The sequence below is a fragment of the Lipotes vexillifer genome, unplaced genomic scaffold (assembly GCF_000442215.2).
Source record: "Lipotes vexillifer unplaced genomic scaffold, Lipotes_vexillifer_v1.1 scaffold481, whole genome shotgun sequence".
Classification (NCBI taxonomy): domain Eukaryota; kingdom Metazoa; phylum Chordata; class Mammalia; order Artiodactyla; family Lipotidae; genus Lipotes; species Lipotes vexillifer.
The window spans coordinates 1758712-1779377 of NW_006789873.1; the positions used below are offsets into that span (position 1 = coordinate 1758712).

The 20666-nt window shown below is 39.6% G+C and overlaps 1 protein-coding gene across 1 annotated transcript in view; it reads left to right on the forward strand.

Annotated features, from left to right (window-relative positions):
• The first annotated feature begins 8430 nt into the window (after positions 1–8430).
• Positions 8431–20666, forward strand: part of HPRT1 (hypoxanthine phosphoribosyltransferase 1) — a 31832-nt gene continuing 19596 nt past the window's right edge. Inside the window, exons 1-4 of the mRNA XM_007462883.1 lie at positions 8431–8556; positions 8605–8610; positions 17704–17810; positions 19222–19405. Of these exons, the coding sequence (XP_007462945.1) occupies positions 17803–17810; positions 19222–19405 (192 nt within the window). The 5' untranslated portion in view covers positions 8431–8556; positions 8605–8610; positions 17704–17802. The remainder of the gene's footprint in view (positions 8557–8604; positions 8611–17703; positions 17811–19221; positions 19406–20666) is intronic.

Genomic DNA, 20666 nt, shown 5'->3' on the forward strand with positions numbered 1-20666 from the left:
ATCATTCCTTCCAGAAGACTCACTCTAGCCCAGAGCTGTCCTACAGAACTTTCTACAGTGGTAGAAATGTTCTGTGTCTGGCTGCTGAACATTTGAAATGTGGCTAAGTAGGACTGAGGAACCAAATTTTTTACTTTATTTAATTTTAATTCATTTAAACTTCGATTTAAATAGCCACATGTGGTTAGTGGCTGCTCTATCAGATGGCACAGCTCTATTGAATTTATAGCAGGGCCCTTTAAGTAAGTGTGAAGGGAGAGCAGAAACCAAGTGCTGAAAGATGGAAAGGTTCTGTTTCATTTTTTAGAGTAACCAAAAGTATCAGAATGGAGGAAAATGGAATGCCTTATTAGAGAATAGTACACAAGTGAATGGACCTACTTGTAACTTTTTATTAACTTAGTGTATGATAACCTTGAGGCAAAAACATATTATGAACAGAGAAGGCCTTGATAAATCTTCAGGGTGTTAAAATCTGTTCCAGTACAGTGTGTGCTATATAATCACTTTCAAACAACAGAGCTATTTTAAACTCAGCCATAAAATCTTCTTTAGAAGTCAATTTATCTGTCACCTTGTTACTACCCAGCCTGAAAAGGTACAAAATTTCCTATAGTAGTATTAGGCCTATACAAAATTAACCTAAAGTAACCTGAGCTTCTGTCTTTGACTTAAAACTTTCCCTGTGTTGGAAGCCTGAACTATATAAGACAGTTTAGTGTTGAGCTCATTAAAAATATATGAAGCATATCTATTATACCTGATTATTTCTAACACACACCCCTCCATCCTGATACCACGGGTCAGGAGATGAGGGAGTAAGCCTTTGGTGCTAGCAGCCACCTAGGAGGGTGCTAAAGATGGTTTGGTGTAAAATACCCTGTCCATTTTAGTATTCTAAATTTTGGGCCCAGTCCTGGAAAAGAGCAACATCAGAGAGAGATGTCATGTCAGCGTACAGATACCTGAGAACCCCAAGAAGCCACAGCCTTAGCTGTATTAATAACCGGAGCGGGCTTCCCTGATGGCACAGTGGTTGAGAGTCTGCCTGCCGATGCAGGGGACACAGGTTCGTGCCCTGGTCCGGGAAGATCCCACATGCCGCGGAGCGGCTAGGCCCGTGAGCCATGGCTGCTGAGCCTGCGCATCTGGAGCCTGTGCTCCACAACGGGAGAGGCCACGACGGTGAGAGGCCCGCGTACCGCAAAAAAAAAAAAAAAAAAAAAAAAAAAAGAACTGGAGCAACAGTGCTTTCTGAAAACCACAATAGCAGGTAACATAACCTTAGGGATTTTAACTTCTCTAGAAGTAAGGAACCCTTTATTATTCTTTCTGTCTTATTTGCTGATTTTTCTACAATTGTCTATAGCAGAAACACTCAAATGCAGCACATAAGCATGAAGGTAGGCCTTTTAAGAGTATACATTTATGTTGGGTGAGGCAACAACTCTGCCTTCATTTAGAAAGTAATTCTTGGGACTTCCCTGGTGGTCCAGTGGTTAAGACTCCACGCTTCCAATGCAGGGGGCCTGGGTTCGATCCCTGGTCAGGGAACTAGATCCCACATGCCACAACTAAGACCTGGTGCAGCCAAATAAATAAATAAATAAATAAATATTTTTTTAAAAAGGTAATTCTTTTATTGCCTCACCTTGAGAACAAACTGTATACTCAATGTGTAGTCCTTTTTATTTTTGTGAGCTACTAATTCTATTTTATATAAGGTTCTGTTTTCAAAAAAGAATTTAACATACCTCAAAATGTACATATTTCAATATTTAAATATACAAATTTAAGTATACATACACATACTAAATACTGATAGATGGCATTACATTTTAAACCTTAGTTGTTCAAATATAATTACTCTTGTGACTTCCCTGGAGGTCCAGTGGTTAGGACTCCACGCTTTCACTGCCGAGGGCCTGGGTTCAATCCCAGATCAGGGAACTAAGACCCTGCGAGCCGCGTGGCACGGCCAAAACAAACAAACAAATAAATAAATATAAATTACTCTTTAAAAGCTTATTATAAGACTCTTGGTTTTTATCATCATGATTTAAATTATAACCTAGTGCCCAGAGCTTGGTTTCTAATGCCACTCTCCAATGAAAGGAACCAGGGCTTTGGGGGGAAATGGCTGATTCCAAGGCTAGGGCAGGGAAAGTACAAGATGAGCCTAGAATATCATGCGGTGCCAGAAATTAAGAAAGTGCCCAGGACTTCCCTGGAAGTCCAGTGGTTAAGACTCCGTGCTCCCAATGCAGGGGGCACGGGTTTGATCCCCTGGTTGGGGGAACTAAGGATCCCGCATGCCGCATAGCGCGGCAAAAAAAAAAAAAAGTGTTCAAAGAATGGTGGGGAAATATCAAGACACAGGAGCCAACATAGAGGGACTCCCAACAGCCAACTCTTGGGCAATTTGGGCAACAAAGTAATACTATTAATGGATCATTACCTATAAGATAAAATTGGAACCCATGAGTCCATGATGATATAAATAATTTAATAAATAATGACTGGGGAGAAGGGAACACTCTCCATTATAATAGCATTTCAGCTAATAAACTAAGAAGGAATGATGTTAATAGGAAAATCAACATTTGACATACACCCCAGTAATAATTACTTCAGGCAAGAATCATCAGTGGATGCTAAAATTGATGAAAGTTTGATGAGGAACAATATTTACATAGTATCATTCCTCATAACCTTTATTAGTTACAAAGGGGAAAATAGTATCGTTATAGTGAAGAAACCTGGCAGACACTGCCTTAACTGAGCGAGCCAAATGAACATCAGTAATGGGACAGATCAGTAGCATATGCCTCCAAATACGAAGCACTGTGAAGGACACACCATCACAACTGTTGTATTTCTGACCCAAAATGGAATGCCTGAAATTTAATGAGGCCGTACCATTGGACAAACCCAAATTGAGGGAAATTGTACAGAATAATAACTCGCCAGTGCCCTTCAAAATTGTCAAGATCCTATATACACTATTGGTACTATGTATAAAATAGATAACTAATGAGAATCTACTGTATAGCACAGGGAACCCTACTCAATGGTCTGCGGTGACCTAAAGGGGAAGGAAATCCAAAAAAGAGGGGATACATGTATATGCATAGTTGATTCACTTTGCTGTACAGTAGAAACTAACACAACATTGTAAAGCAACTATACTCCAATTTAAAAAAAAGAGTCAAGATCACAAAGACTGAGGAACTGTTCCAGAATGAAGGAGACTTAAGGATATGCAACATGCATTCCTGGATTCAGCCGTGGTCCAGGAAAGGGATATTAACGAGACAATTGGTGAAATTTAAATAAGGGTTCTAGATTAGTTAACACTGTTGTAGCAGTGTGAGTTTCCTGATTTTGATCATTGTACTGGGTGTGGTTGTATTGGATGTTAACACTGGGGAAGGGTATACTGGAAACTTTGAGAGAGAAAGCAAGAAGAAATAGGGCAGCAGCAGAATCAGGAAGGTGGTGTTCCAGAAGCCAAAGAGATGGCAGAGACATTCAAGAACAAAGTGATAAATAGTATCAACTGCAATGTAAAGGACAGTTATACAAGGCCAAAGATAGTGTCCCTCGGATTTGGCAAGATAGCAGTCAATGGTGTTCTTTGTCAAAGCTGTTTCAGTCCAATGGTGGATGCAGAAGACAATGAAAGTTTGTTGAGAGGAGATGGGAAGTGAGAAAGTAGATAGAGCAAATATGGAGAGACTCATCACCTCTGGGCCTGGAGGATAAAGGGGAAGAAGCAGTGTAGCTGTGGGTGGAAGGAACTGATGTGATTCAGGCCTGATTCCTTCCCTCTCTTCATAAGTTAATGGGTTGAGTCTTCATTCTAGAGTGAATTTGATGGGGTTGTATAGGGATGAATGTTAAGAGCATTACTGAGGGGGACAAGACGGGGAGCTGACCAAGCACTTGTAAAGGATTGTGGAGGGGTGTTTAGGGCCCAGTTGAGGTTTGAGGCCATGACTCTGTAGACGAACCAATCCCCATGGTTGCGGGGTTTTCTCCTACAGCCCTCCACAGCCTAACGGGTAGACAAAACAGGCTGTGGGTTGAGCCAGGGTGTGGCTTTGCCATTGTGGCAGAGCAGAATTAGAAGGGTACAAAGGACTTCTGGCAGTGGTGAGAGAGTGGTTCATGTGGGATGCAAACTGAACTAGGAAGTCAGGGATGTAAGGGAAGCCGAGAACAGGGTGATAGACTGTGGAATTGGAGGTCTCCCGTGAATCTGAAGCATGCTTAATGTTAGGCAGGTGGCCAAAGTGAACTGGAGAGGAAGAAAACTCTCAGAGATTGGGGGACTTCAGTTGAAGAGCTGCCATCAGCAGCATTGGAAAGCATCCCCCAGCTGGCCCTATACCATTGTAGGTATATACATTGTAGGTACATACATTCCAGTTTGCCCAAAACATTCCCAGTTTATGTGTTAGCCCAGCATCTTGTCCAGTTTAGCATTTGTCCCAGATTTTTCATTCTCCCATGAAGTGTATTAATAGTTGAATTGAAATAAGCCAGGATGGGTCTGTTGCATCACCACTTTTTAATTCCAGCTTCTGCCTTGGTCTCATCTACTAGCTTGTGAGATGCATGTACAGAGAACCAAATTCTCAGTTTAACAGAGAGTTAAACCTAAACAACAACCAGTGATAACTCTTCTCCCTCTTCCTAAGTTTTTCCAAATACAATGTAACCAACAGCTCCCTCTCAAGGACAGTGTGCTGGGTGTTCACTGATAACAAAGCAAGTGCACTGACACTAGGAGTTAAAGACAACCGACTCATTCTTGTCCTGGGTAGGGATTGGGCGGGGGGCAGTATTCACCACTGTGCCCCTTGCTGGACACTGGGTGTGCCAGCTGGGTGTGCCCGTGCCAAAACCTGCAAGATACAAGAAGCTGCTAGGCCACCAGTCAGTAGGCCAGTGGACACAGGGAATTACATATTTACGTGTATGTAAAATATATTCAGGAAATAGAGGCAGAAATATGTCCTGCCATAGAACATAATACAGCGAGTAATCTGAATGCTCTTGGTACAATGGTTATGTCATTCATTATATGTTGCAAATCTACAACCCTTATTTTTTTTTAAATTTGCAGTCCACCCTTTCAGCATGGGTTCAAAAAACTAAAGTGCATAACTGATAAAAAATACCAAATTTGTTATTCAAGAAAATTGATCATGAATGTGTAACGTGAACAAAACATTTTTGATAGTTATTATCACTGACTACATGAAAACCAGAAGACATGTCTACAGAGACAGCATCATCATCTCCCTCAATGAGGTTTGTAGTTATTTTAAGGCCGTGCAGCAAAGGTGATTTAACAAGATGCAGCTGCAGAGAGGGTATCTTCATATTGCTCGTGAATGACTTTTTTTAGATCAAATAACTTCTTCAAAATCCATTTACTCATTTTTGATTTCAGGTTTCCTTGTACATGATGAAAAGTGAAACAATACCTTTTAATAAGTAGCTCTAATTTGCAGGAGAACTTCACAGTTAAATGATGTCACTTTTATATTGATATCGTGAGATGATTCAAATCGAAAATCAGTTATATTAGTCAGGGTTCTCCAGAGAAACAGAACTAACAGGATGTGTGTGTGTGTGTGTGTGTGTGTGTGTGTGTGTGTGTGTGTATGGAGAGAGAGAGAGAGAGAGAGATTTTAAGGAATTGGCGCACACGGTTGTGGAGACCTGGCGAGTCCAAAATCTGATGGAGAAGACCAACAGGCTGGACACAGGGAAGAGGTGCAATTCCAGTCCAAAAAAGGCTGGCAGAATTCCTTCTTGCCTGCAGGGTAGGTCAGCCTTTGTTCTATTCAGGCCTTCAAATGATTGGATGAGGCCTACCCACATTAGGGAACGTAATCTGCTTTACTCAGAGTCCACTGATTTAAATGTTAATCTCATCCAAAAAAACACCTTCACAGAAACATCCAGAATAATGTTTGACCAAATATCTGGGCACCATGGCCAAGCCAAGTTGAAACATAAAAATTAACCATCACATTGGTTAATTCCAGTAATGGTTCAATTTGTCATCCAATTCATGGAATCAAAGTAAAGCTAATGGGAATTTATTCTGATGAAGGCGAAACATCTGACATTGAGAAAGCTATTGTAAATTCAGCTTGAAAATTCAACATTTAGGATAAGTATTTTTTTAATAAATTTATTTATTTTTATTTTTGGCTGCATTGGGTCTTCACTGCTGCGCACGGGCCTTCTCTAGTTGCAGCGAGCGGGGGCTACTCTTTGTTGAGGCGCGTGGGCTTCTCATTGTGGTGGCTTCTCATTGTGGAGCACGGGCTCTAGGTGCACAGGCTTCAGTAGTTGTGGCTCATGGGCTCTAGAGCGCAGGCTCAGTAGTTGTGGTGCACGGGCTTAGCTGCTCTGTGGCATGTGGGATATTCCCAGACCAGGGATCGAACCCATGTCCCCTGCATTGGCAGGTGGATTCTTAACCAGTGCACTGCCAGGGAAGCCCTAGGATAAGTATTTTTGCAGTGATAATTATTTTTAATAGAAATACAAATTTTGGTGGACCACAGCACCATGGTAAAACCAAGGTTTTTACTAAGCGAAGAGATGTGTGGAGCAGAAATATACTCAGAATTGGTTATGGTACAGAAATAATTCCTCATTATGTCCACATAAGTGGATTACAAAAGTGTTTCTGGAAAGTCAGGAGTGGGGCAGGGGAATCTTGGGTTATACCCATGCTTTCCTTATTTCTTCCTTCATGCAGATATTCTAGTAAAGATTGGTGGCATACATAGCATATTTGACACCCAGAATGACAAAATTATACGAGAAAATTATTTTGTCTGACAAAATTGTTTTCTGTAATAATTAGTAAAAGCCATTATTTTCTTGATTTCATCTTTAGTTTTAAAACAATTAAAAATTTAAAAGAATACATTTCAATTTTAAATACATTGTCCAAATTCAGTAAAATATTTCATACATTAACCAGATTTTCACTTACCAAACAAAAGGATTATGTTTTGTAGACTGCACTCTGTTTGCTGTTTTAAATTTTAAACACAAGTAAAAGCTCCAAGTTGTCACCTAGAATGACAGGGTTGAAATAATGACTGTTTCTTTGTCTTTAAAGTCACTGGGCTTTCACCATTTATTTCAAATCTCTGTTAAAATACAGGAGTATGTGGTACCATAGGGGCTGGAGAAAGAAACTGCAAGCCAGAAGCAAGCTGGAAGGGTTCTGAAGTGTTGGTATCTAATTTAGAAACCAGTGTGGGTGGCTGAGTTCATTTGTGTCAGGGGCCAAATGTATAACCGAAAGTTCTCTGAATTAATTTCCCAGTGAAACAATGATTGTTAAAAGAATAAGTAATAAAAATGTGCTAATATGAACTTCAAAGCCTATATACCCAATGGAAATGCACTCATGTTCACCAAAAGATACGTAGAAAAACAAAAAAGTTCATAGCACTATTTTTTAGAGAAAGAGACTGAAGCTCCGAGTTCAATGACTTACCCCGTTTCACAAATCTACCATCACACTTCCCTCAGTGGCCTTAATGCAGGCCACCAACTTTGTGCTGGGCACTGTGGTGGGTGCTGGAGCTACACAGATGAGCACGTTAGGAATGGAACAACTCTTATTTGCTTACTCGACCTATTGGAGAGTCGGGGAAGATTTTTTCACCCATTTCCGTATCGGGAATTGTGGTGGCAAAGAATATAGATCAGCAAAGGTGATAGTTCCCATTTACTGATTGTGCACTGTCCTAAGTGCTGTACCATATATATATACATACATATGCACACACCATATACGTACACATCATCTTCTTTAATCCTCAACGATCCTTGTTAATAATATCCCCATTTTACTGAGACGAAAAAGAGAGGCTCAGTGAGCCTGATTCGCACAAGGTCACAGAACAGTTAAGGGTTCCCCTCAGATTTGTACCCTTATCGGGCTGACTCTAGGGCTCTAGGTCTCGACTCTTACATCCAGTTAAAGATTTTTGTTACAATCCGGCCACGAGTCAGGAAAATGGAAGCCGCAATGCAGTCCAAGGAACCTGAAGAGCCGGCGCCCAGTTTAGGGCCACTGGGAAGAAAGGAGGGCGGTGGCAGGTTTGGGAATTTGGGAGCCTTCTGGATGGGAGACTGAGGGAAAGAGGAAGAGAGGCTGCGCGGGAGTCTCCGCTTCTTTGGGAAGAAAATTCCCACGGCCACCTCGGGAGCGTGGAAACCCGCAGGCTCCCACGGAGGGGCTCGGGGAGCGCGCGGCCGTTATGGGCGGGGCCTCGGGGCGGGGCGGGGGCGGGGCCTGCTGCGCCGGAGCTCTTGGCGGCGGCGGCGGCGGCGGCGAGGAGCGCTCGGGCCGACCGCTCTGCTTTCCCGCGCGGTGCCGCCTCCTGCCGCGCCTCCGCCTTCTTCTCGGCCCCGCCACCGGCTTCCTCCTCTCCGGACTGCCCTCAGCCCGCGCGCCAGCCGGCTCCGTTATGGCGGCGTGGCCTGGGGCCGGCCGCAGCCTCCTGGGTTTGGCCGCGCGTCACACCCGGGCGGTTGGGGGGCTGGAACGGTGAGGTCGGGGTGGCCGCCTCTGGAGAGCCCCGGGAAGGAGGGCTGCGTGTGGGAGGAGAGGGTGGAAATGGCGTTTTGGTTGACATGTGCCGCTTGCGAGCGTGCTATGGGGAGGGGCCGTGGGCCAGTTCGGGAATGATCTGGCGGGGTGAGGGTGGGAGCTTTCTTAGGAGGGGCTCTTCCCTGTCGATTTGCGGTGTGTGGGTGAGGTCCTCGGGGCAGCTCCGTGAGAGGGACCAGGAGCACGGAAACGACGACATGGGAGGCATGCGGGGACTGGTATTTTCACCTAGTTTTGCAAACATTGTAATGATTATTTGTGGGAATGCGCATTGCCTCATTGCATCCTCACGGCAGCCTTGGCAGCGGTAACCATGCCTACCTTTTTACACACGTAGAAAGTAGTTAGCCGATATTAGGTAGCTTTCCCACGGCCCAGAGGTAGCCAGGCCTCGTAATCAGATCTGCTTGAATCCGGATCCTCTATGCTCTTTGATGCTGCAGGGGACAAAAAATGCGAATCTGGTCCTTACCTTCAAGGGCATTGGCACCATAATCCGTCTTTGGTATCCTGTCTCCAGCCTCATTGGTTCTCTTCCTTGTTTCTCGAACAAGCCAAGCTGCTCCCTCCCCTTACACTCCCTTTCTGATCACGCTTGCTAAAATAGCCAACCCTCTCTCAATAGTTAAATGCCTTAGCCTGCATTATTACTATTATTATTATTATTTTAGCAGTTACCTTATTACCTGTTGATTGTCTCTCCCAGAAAAACATAAACTTTATAGGGGCAGGAATCACCGCTGTAACCCCAGTGCATAGTACAATGCCTGGCATGCAAGAAATTCTCAGTGATGGTCTGTTGGATGAATAAATTAAATAATTAACCACTTGAGCCCTAAAAAGGGAAGGGTTCTAGTTCATATTAGGCATTGTGACTTAAGGTAAAGAGTAGTGCTCTTAATGGAGTCTGGCCTGGGATCCTGCTTGCGTGGGTTATTTACTAGCTGTGTGGCCTTGGGTAACTACCTTTCTGGATTTAAGTGTCTTATGTATAACTGAGGTGCTAACTACCTCGTGGTGTTATTGAAAGGATAGCTGGTCTTTGTGAATGAACAACCTTTGCGTGGTCCCTGACTGGGAATAGTAATAATATCTATCGATGTGTTTACCTACATAGTCCTGTTTAGTCCTCAAAACAACCCTCTAACAGAAGTATGATTATCGTTTTACAGATGAGGAATCCTTGAAGCCTCAGTGAGAGGTTAAGTAACTTAACCTCTTAACGCAACATACCCAGTATCACACAGTTATTAAGAGGAGCTCAGACTCAAACCTAGGTCTCTCTCAAGGAGGGCCCATACACTTAAATGTTATGCTAATAGTAGGTACTCGACTGTTTTTATTCAGTTGCTGAGGAAGTTAGATGCTTTTAAGCTTTGGGGTCCAGTGGCTGCACCAGCTTACAGTGAATTATTTTTGTTAGAACTGGCTGTTAGTTTTGTTTGAACATCAAGATATTCATTGTGTTTTCGGTTTGCAAATTCCTGTTCCTTTTTTTATTTCCTTCCCAGAAATTGTCTTCATGTTAGCAGTGACGGACACTTAAATAGTGCTTACTGTGTGCTGGTTACTAAGCCCTTTACACATATTAACTGGTTTGATATTTATTTAAAAAATTTATGTGGCTCAGAGAGGTTAAGTAACTTTCCCAAGATTACCCAGCAATACTAGGATTTGAATCTAAGCTATCTGTCCCCAGAGTCTGCTCTTAACCTCTCCACTTTTAGGTTCATAGTGACAGTAGTAGATATTTATTTAGTACTTACTATGCTTTAGGCATTGAAGTAAATGTTTTGCAACATTATCTAATATAACTGCCCTAAAGATACATAATAGGAGGGAGGGAGATAAACGCTAGTATGACCTTGGAGGCACAGATTGGTGAACTATTGATAACTTGTCCAGTATCACTTAGATGAAATTGACCTGCAGATCTGCCTGATATGACCCATGCTACTTGTAACTATCTCTCTAAACTTCCAGGGTAAACTTGGACACACTTGAACAAAGAACAAGCTTCTGAATTTTTGCAAGTTATTGTGAAACATCAGATATACATTATGTGGATAAAATATCTTCTAAATTTCAGGATGGTAGTGCTAGAAATGTAACCCTTATTAACTGGACTTAAATCTTACCCTGCTAATAATTTTCACAGAATTGATAAAATAGTGCATTTTTTTGGTCCACAGCCCTATCATTGTTATCATCAGGGTTTAGACTGACAATGTAGACCAAAATTATTCTCGGTGACCACCAAGAAATGGAGCAGTTGAGTTTGGGGGTTTCATTCTACAAACTGATTAATGTGACATGCATACTGTAGATTCATCTTAATTGTTTCCTGTCCATTTTTTGTATCTAGGTATCACAGAAAGTCAGTCCGTAGGCAGGAGGTAGGAAAAAGACAAAAGGACCAACCAGATCAGCAGAGAAGAGGGGTCTTGGAGTTCTCTTTTAGATTTCTGTAGCTCACTAGGCAGTAACTGGGCCATGCCATTCTTTTCCCCTGTGAAGAGATGATAAAGATGGGCTAGTGTGCTCTTCTTCCTATCTGTAATTGTATATCGTGTGCTTTGGTAGGATTTATATGCTATAAAAGTGTCAACCACCATCGTTAATATTGAGACTGGATTGTTATTTTCCTGCCAGTGGCTACCAAATTACTAACAAACATTTAGAATAACTTGCTACTAATAAGAATTCAAACAAACACTTCAGATTGCTATGAAACTGCTGTCTTCAGCGCTGTGCTTCTGATAATTGATAGGCATTTATGTTTTGCCCAGAATTAACATGCCTGTTATTCCACTGTGCACACTGGAAAGGAAAGATGATAGTGTTAGATAGTAGTTATGGGCCCGCTTACGTAGAAGCAGGTAATAATTTATCCCTGAGTTGAATAGAATGCTGATTTTAATTCTTGTAACCCTTAGATTCTTGTAAACCTTTTAATTCTTTTCACATTTAGGGATAAATGCATCAGTAGTTCATAATTTTGGTCTTATGATATCCTGAGTTATCACAAATTATCCCAAGGGGATGACACATCTGCTTTGGTTTTTTTTGAGAATTTTAAAGTGTCTGAATATAAAAGGTAAAAATATGCCACCTAGCCATTTCTGCCCATTCTAGAAGCTTGGAATTATTGTTGGTTACTAGGAATAAAATAAAATGTATTTTATCTATTACTGTACATCTTTTAATTCATATTTTTAAAGACTCGCTTCCTCACTTCCATTTAGTCTTGTTTGGACCCAGGAACATTGTCATTTTTTGACCACAAACAGGCTTAAGCAATCCTGCTCACAGATGATGAATTGATGTTGCATGTGTTGTCTTAGCTCGCGTTAATTTCCATGCTTACTGTAATTTTAGATAGTATATCTCTGTAATTAGACATGTGTAAACCACAGAATTTTTCATGTATGGAAACCATTATTATCAATGTGACACATAATTATTAAGAATTTGTGGCTTCAGTTTTACTGGAAAATAAAATTATTTTGGTAATTTATGATAGCAGATAGACAAAAGATATATAGTGATGTTACATTTTTCAATAATCTTTCATATTAATAAAAGTGCCTTGTAGATTTTACCATTAACGAGGATATTACAGATAGGTTAGAATTTGAGAGCTATGTTTTAAAGCTCTGAGGAGATGCAGTCAGATTTCTGAACTGTCTGGGTAAATGGTAAGTAACTGAGAGCTATTAATAACCTATCCTTTGGCCATTTCTGGCTGAACTGGAAATCAGAGTAGGAAAGGTGGATCTGCAGAGAAACCACATTTCATTTGTTTACCACTTCTAGCCCCTCCAGGGCTCTCCCCCAAATATTTTGGGGTTGGGCCCTCCCCAAAGCCATCCAGGACCTTCTTTGCGATCTTTAGCCATTTTATGTTAAGTTCATACGTTGAAACTCTAACCCCCAATGTGATGGTATTTGGAGATGGGGCCTTTGGAAGGTAATTAGGATTAGGTACGGTCATGAGGGTGGGGCCCTGGTCTTTTAAGAAAGACACCAGAGTTTCCAGCCCCAGCGCTCAGCACACAGATAGCTAGGAGAAGATGGCTGCCTACAAGCCAAGAGAAGAGACGTCAGAATGAAACCTACTTTGCTGGCCCCTTGATCTTGGACTTCCCAGCCTAAAGAACTGCGGGGAATAAATTACTGTTGTTTAAGTCACCCGGTCTACAGTATTTTGTTGTGGCAGACTAATGCAGTTCTTTTAGAAGGTGTTGGTAATAACCACGTGCTTAGACATGCAACACCAAGTCACAAATAATAAAACAGATGTGATTTATACTCATATACAAAGTTGGGCATTGCTATTGCCTAGTTGATTTAGAAGGCTGTGCTAATTCAGTATCAGAGACATTCCAGTCTAATTTACTCAGTTTGTATCCTAGGCAACAGAATATAATGACTACTTTAAGCTTGATATTGCTTTAGGAGGGAGTCATTGGTGCTGGCTGACCTTGGGTTCCATGTTTATCTTTAGTGTGTATAACCGCTTTTGATAATCACATGTTTGTGGGCTTGTGAAGTTAGATTTGGTACAGATTATAAGCTTTAATGTGCTGTATAGTTAGTTGTATGTGTATATGTCTTTTCCATTAGATTATACGCTCTTTGGAGGCTCTAAATTTATAATCATCTTTGTATCCCCCTACAAAATCTATTGCATAGTACCTTAATCAAGGTGGGTGCTGAATGCATTTTTATATAATTAAACATATTGCAATCCCTTCCTATCAAAGTACCCACTGGATTGTTAACTAATCCATGTTAGATGGGGTTAATTAATACCAGATATTAACCAATATCAGATGGAACAAATAAGGGCTGATAAGATTAAAGGCCACCAAGCATATTTCTCTCTAGCTCTTCTAGAGATTGAGATTATTAGGCCTGTTTAATATGAAGCTTTGGTGCTTGGGATGATTAAAACAAATTCCTGTCTATTGAATTATATCTTCTGTTATTCCTTATTGTCAGTGGTCTAGGTGCAAGCAAGGCTTCTGAGTGAGAGTTTGAGTACCCTCCTAAACTCCCATAATACTTTTTCTGTATTTGTAAAATAGTTTCTCACTGTCTTATGGTTTTTCATGTATATCTTCTACTACACTGTAAGCTCTTTGAGGGTAGTTGTGTCAAATTTATCTAATCCTCTCTAGTATGTACAACATAGTAGGTACTCAATAAATATTTGAGTGTTAGTGATAAGAATTACAGGTTCTGAATAAGGTCCTCACCATTTAAAAATTACTATTCTAATACATATTTGAACATTAAATATGAATTTTTAAAACTTGGATTTTTCATTAACGTAAAATTGAGAAAAAGTGATGTTGGTGCCTTGTTATCATTTAAATAAATTGCTTCCTGTTTAACTTTATTTGAAACATACACAGGTGCACATATTAGTATAATGAACCCTCATGTAGTCCTTGCCCAGTTCTGACAATTATCTATGCATGGCCAAATCATGTGTTTCTTAAATTAGGACCCCCATAAATACATCCCATGTATTTATAGTGAATTATAACAAAGTTGTGAATTTATGCCTACAGTACCTCAAGTGATACAGGTTTTATGAATTCTTATTTTTGCCTTTTGGGAAGAGTTATATTGACATGGTTTCTTTTAATCTTGAAATAACATATCAACCCTTTTACACTGAATGTGATATATAAATCTAATAGTATTGATCGAAAATAAAACCTTTTGAATTGGAAAAACGAATTTTTTTACGTAAAAAACATTTTTTTGCCACGCCACACGGCTTGTGGAATCTTAGTTCCTCAACCGGGGCCCTCAGCAGTGAAAGCGCAGAGTCCTAACCACTGGACTGCCAGGGAAGTCCCTGAATTGGAAATTAATTTGGCGTGTTGACAGAGAGAGAATTCCTATTTGGGGGGGTACGTCTGTGCTGGTCTGTCTGTGTTAAACTGCATGTCTGGGATGAACTCTGGGCAGAATTCACATTGGCTTTGATTGAGACAGACAAGACTCTTGAAGTTCTTAGGCTACCTGCAAAACCCATAGCCAGGCACTGAGCCATTTTCACAGAACCAGTAGGCTTTATAAGTGTTGCATGTTTCAAAGAGTCCTGGGTGGGTCCTGGTTTATGCTTATGGCAGAAGCAGTGAGTAACTGGGAGGAAGGGGTGAGTAAGTCTCAGGGAAGCCATTTTGGTGCTCCGGATCTTGACTTTAAAAGCACTATGAAATGGTACGTTTTCATTCTTGTCAGGTAATAACAGATCTGTTCTGATGAGCCTGATATCAATGTTTGTCCTCTCGTAGCATCTAGCAAGGTCTAGCGCTTCTTTTCCCAGAAATTTTAACTGAATTTCAGTTTATAAAATTTAGAAAAGTAATGCTTGCTTGTTCTGAAGCATTATAAAAGTAATGCTTGCTTGAAATACTCTTGTAGGTGACACAAATGTCCTAGTCCCATTCTTTTTTTTCTTTTTTTTTAACATCTTTATTGGAGTATAATTGCTTTACAGTGGTGTGTTAGTTTCTGCTTTATAACAAAGTGAATCAGCTATACGTATACATATATCCCCATAGCTCCTCCCTCTTGCACCTCCCTCCCACCCCCCTATCCCACCCCTCTAGGTGGTCACAGAGCACCGAGCTGATCTCCCCGTGCTATGCGGCTGCTTCCCACTAGCTAGCTATTTTACATTTGGTAGTGTAGATATGTCCATGCCACTCTCTCACTTCGTCCCAGCTTACCCTTCCCCCTACCCGTGTCCTCAAGTCCATTCTCTACGTCTGTGTCTTTATTCCTGTCCTGCCCTTAGGTTCAGAACCATTTTTTTTTTTTTAGATTCCATATATATGTGTTAGCATACGGTCCATCCGGAGGTCCATCCACCTCACTACAAATAACTCAATTTCGTCTATTTTCATGGCTGAGTAATATTCCATTGTACATATGTGCCACATCTTCTTTATCCATTCATCTGTCGATGCACACTTAAGTTTCTTCCATGTCCTGGCTATTGTAAATAGTGCTGCAATGAACATTGTGGTACATGACTTTTTGAATTATGGTTTTCTCAGGGTATATGCCCAGTAGTAGGATTGCTGGGCCGTATGGTAGCTCTAATTTTAGTTTTTTAAGGAACCTCCATACTCCCACTCTTTTTATAGTAAATGTCTTCTGAAATAAGCCTGATGACTATGTTTAGCAGATACATTAGTACTTCACCTTAGAGGACCTGGCATAATCTTTTGCCCCTCAAAATAGGATTTTTTTTCCTGCATATGAAAGTAATACATGTTTTTTAAAAAACAAATCAATATTGACTTCACACCTCGTGCCGAGCGAGTGCCTGTGCACTGTGTGCTGCTGGAGCTTACCTGTGGGCATGTCCCAGTCCACCTGCCTGAATCGCTGCCAGGCTCCTGGCCACGTGCTCCAAGCAGAAGCGGTGCACAGCTACTACCAGTCTGACACGACGGTACTTGAAATTCCACTGAAGTCTGGAAAACTCAGAGCTCTTGGGACTGAAAGAGAGATGACGTGAACCTCAAATTTCTTAGAATATAATTATCAATTCTGTGAATAATAAATGTATCTTAAGTATATATTTTAAAAATTTATTGAAAACCATGCTACTTGTCCTTAAGCACCTAATACAGTGCTGACTGAAGGAGGAGGTACTCAATAGGTATTAACTGATGCAGTGAGATTTAATTATGGTTTGACCAGTATTTCTTGCAAACTGCCAGAGTTCATGTCATCAGCTTCTTGAATGTGATTTGGAAGATACTTAGTCTTGAATGTCATGTGAGACAGTATTATAATTGTGGTTTGTGTCTTTGAATAAGCTTTAATTATAATGCTGAGTGGGAATTATAAATCAACTATAATTTTTTTAAAAAGTGAAATTGGCAGTGGGAAAAAAAAAGAAGTCAGAGTGTAGAAAGTGGCAGGTCCCCACTTCTTACAGTTGACTATTGTTTGGTATATTCTTCCATACCCACCCTTTCTTTCTTCCTCTCTCCCTCTCTCTCCTCTTTTTAAAATTTTTTGTATTAAAATTTTTTTGTTTGTAGACTTGGTTTTAATATATCATAAAATTTCCCCATACTTTTCACATATATGTATAAAAACACATATTACCACAAATAATTTATAAGAAAGACTTGATATTTTTGAAAAGCAATATGTACTCACTGAAGAAAATTTGGGATATATAGTATAAAGAGCTAAATAAAATCGCTGTAACTCCCCTCCCCAAGACAAAAGTTTTTTATGATTTTGTTATATTTTTTCTGTGTTTATAGGCCCATTATATAATTATAAAACTGTAATCATAGTACATTTTACCACCACAGGTACCACATCATCAGCGTTATTAAACGTTTTGCATTACAAGGACTGGACATATCAAGACAGCCAATATGTGGTCCTACTCAAACAATCTTAGAGTATCTACTATGAAGGCACCTCATGAGTTGATTATAACAATCTTAGACTTCTGGAAGTTTGGATTTTTAAGGAATCACTTAGCTTTTTTGGTGATTTTTTTTTTTCCCCCTACTGTGAGATGAGAGAGGCTCTTTGGGTTTGAGGTAGGGAACAGCAGTTTTTCTTGTTCACTGTGATATTTTAACTTGCTAGACTACACTGTATTAAACATTTTTTACTAAATTTTCAAACATATGCAAAAGTTGGGAGAATAATATAATGGATCCCCATATACTCATCACGCGTTTATAATATTATCAAGATTTTGCCACATTTGTCTTAGCTCTTTAAAGTTTTTCTTTTACTCTGCTGAACTAAAGAAAATGTCATGTCATTTTACTTCTGTAGTCTTAACTATTCATCTCTAAAACATGTGGTTGATTTCTTATATAACTGTAATTCATTATCATACCTATGAAATTACAGAAAGTTCTTGATATCATACCTAAATTTCTGTGATAGGCTAAGGGTTCTAAACGTCTAAATCCAATCAAGTGTTTGTATCATGAAATGCTCTCACTGAAACAGCCATATTTCTTTTTCAGATTAGTGATGATGAACCAGGTTATGACCTAGATTTATTTTGTATACCTAATCATTATGCTGAGGATTTGGAAAAGGTGTTTATTCCTCATGGACTAATTATGGACAGGTTAGTACGATCTTAAATTGAAATTTTGTTTTTTTCTTATATTAATTTCAAGTGTCAGCAACTGTTTTAAGTAGTTGATGTTTGAACATGAACTAGACCAGCTTGTCACATGATAGATGCTTTCTGTTTTAAAAGCCCTCTTGACAAAAAAGGGAGGAAGGGAGAGCTGACTAATTACCCAGTATAAGTCATGGTATACTGGGAATCTGTACGGAGTAGAATAAAGTAAATATTGAAGGGAGACTGGAAGAATGAACTCTAGGCACAAAGTCTTTGATTTCTCAACCCTGAACAGGGTAATGGACTGGGGCTGAATCACGGGAAGACAAGGTCAGGTTTTGATGATTATGCACGTCTAGCTTGAAAATTTCCTGTTAAATGAATTGCAGTGAAAAACTTTACTTGTTATTTAAATGCTTGCCTTGTGTGTCTGGCTGTTGTTTTTTATTTTAAAATTATAATATCAATATTATAACTCTATTCTAATATAGCTATATTCTAGAATTCTAAAATATTCTAACTATAGAGGCTTAAACAAGAAGAGCGAAGTTCTCTCAGCCTGCTGTACACATTTCCTCCCTATACATTGGCCACGTACATATACTATATATTTTAACACATGGGTATTACTATCATATAGGTCTAAAATTTATTGGGCATTTTTTCATATTAATACATCCAGAACTATCTCATATATTTTAAAGGTTGCATGGCATTCCATTTTCTGGCTGTAACATAATTGATTTAACCAGTTCCTTATTGATAGGTGCAAGATGTCTCCATTATTTTGCTTTTGCAGATCATACTAGAAGGGAACATCCTTTTATAGATGTTTGGGCAGTTGCTCAAATTTATCCACGGGGAAATTTTGTGACAAGGGGAAGGTGTTTATTGAATGTTTTGATACTGCCAAATTATCCTCCAAAAAGTTTGTATTAATTTATACTCCCAATGGTATATGGGAGTGCTCTTTCCTCACAATCTCTTCTAATATTGTATTATTGGAATTTGCTGGTTTGATAGGTGAAAATTGTATCTTATTTTAATTTGCGTTTTTAAATTTTATGATAGATGTAACAGTACACTTGGATTTGGAAGGTTTTTGAAATTTTTATCTTCGCTTTATGAGCAAGGATATTATACTTCATGGGGGCAAAGGATGTGTTTTGTTGAAGTTTAATCTTCTTTTTTTTTTAATGCTTGGCTGTGCCTCGCAGCTTTCGGGATCTGAGTTTCCCAGACCAGGGATCGAACCTAGGGCCGCGGCAGTGAAAGTGCCGAGTCCTACCCACTGGACTGCCAGGGAATTCCCCTGGAAGTTTAATCCTTAAGGGATGTTTGTTGTAAAGTTTAAATGTTCCTTTTATAATATAATTTAATTTCTATTAAATTCTTGATTTTATTTCTGTAGGACCGAACGGCTGGCTCGAGATGTGATGAAGGAGATGGGAGGCCATCACATCGTGGCCCTCTGTGTGCTCAAGGGGGGCTATAAATTCTTTGCTGACCTGCTGGATTACATCAAAGCACTGAACAGAAATAGTGATAGATCTATACCTATGACTGTAGATTTTATCAGACTGAAGAGCTACTGTGTAAGTATATTTAATGCATGTTTAAAATAAACATGGCATTTTTATTATATGTATCCTATATGTATGAGCTTTAACTGGTTATATATAAATTCCATTAGTTTATAACTTATACAACTAAAGAACCAAAATTGATCCACATAATAGATAAAAACAAAACCATATGAATTCTAAAATTCAAATTAACATTAATTTGACGTGAAGGACTATGTTTCGCTGAAATAAAAACAAAACAAAACAAAAAACCCATGGCAACTGTAGGTTTTCCTGTATGTTTTTGAAGCTCTGAAAACTATACTTACATGTTCATTTTACTTGGTTAGAGTGAGATTTTCTAATATATTCCCTAGTACTGTATATCCAAGTGAATATTGTCTTTTTCAAACTAGTCGCCTATACTTATTTTAAAGGTTCTTTGGTTTACTTTTGTTTTGTTTTGTTTTGGATTTTGAAAAACCCGTTTTCGGAATTGCTCTTGGGACTTGGGGGATATACTCTTTTGACTGTACTTACTGGTGGCAGATGTCCTCTCTGGAGCTAGATTGACTTGAGGGGGAGTCGTATTTGGAGTTAGGTGTGAGTAATAAGGTGGGTCAACAGTTGTCTCTTAGAAAGCGTGTATGGAGCGAGAGCATTAGCACATTGAAAAGACCACTTTTGAGTCACAGTCGCTCTGTCTGTGTCACACAATCTCAAATGCTTCAGAATATTGACACTTGTGGGGTGAACCAAAATCCAAGTCATCTTTACTCGTGAATTTCATCATCCACAATTTCTTTGATCGTGTGAATGTTTGATTTTTATTACTTCATACTGTTGCTTTTTTTCTGGTTGCATGTTGTCATTGTAGTTCCTGAGAGTTACTATTTTCCTTAAAAATAGGATTTTTCCTAGCTTCCTCAAGGATTAGAATAAATGTCTGATCTTTGCTCTTTCATGAATCAGTATTGTAGTGCATCTTTGCAGAAACTTGGCTTATGTTTACGTTTTCATTGAGCATAAGACCACTTATCTACATTTAACTTTCACCCTCCATTCTCTTCGTTAATCATCTATTTGACCCAAGTCTTTGACCTTTTCCCCATTTTCATCAGTCCTGTGGGTGATTGGACAGCCATTTAAGCATTATCATAGACATTTTCCCTATCCTGTTAAAACCCTTTGTGCTCATATATCATGACATTACTTCATACTCATAAGCTCCTTTTAACTTGTCAGAGTCTCACTTGAATTAAAGACTTGCTTAAATACAAAATTTGGATTT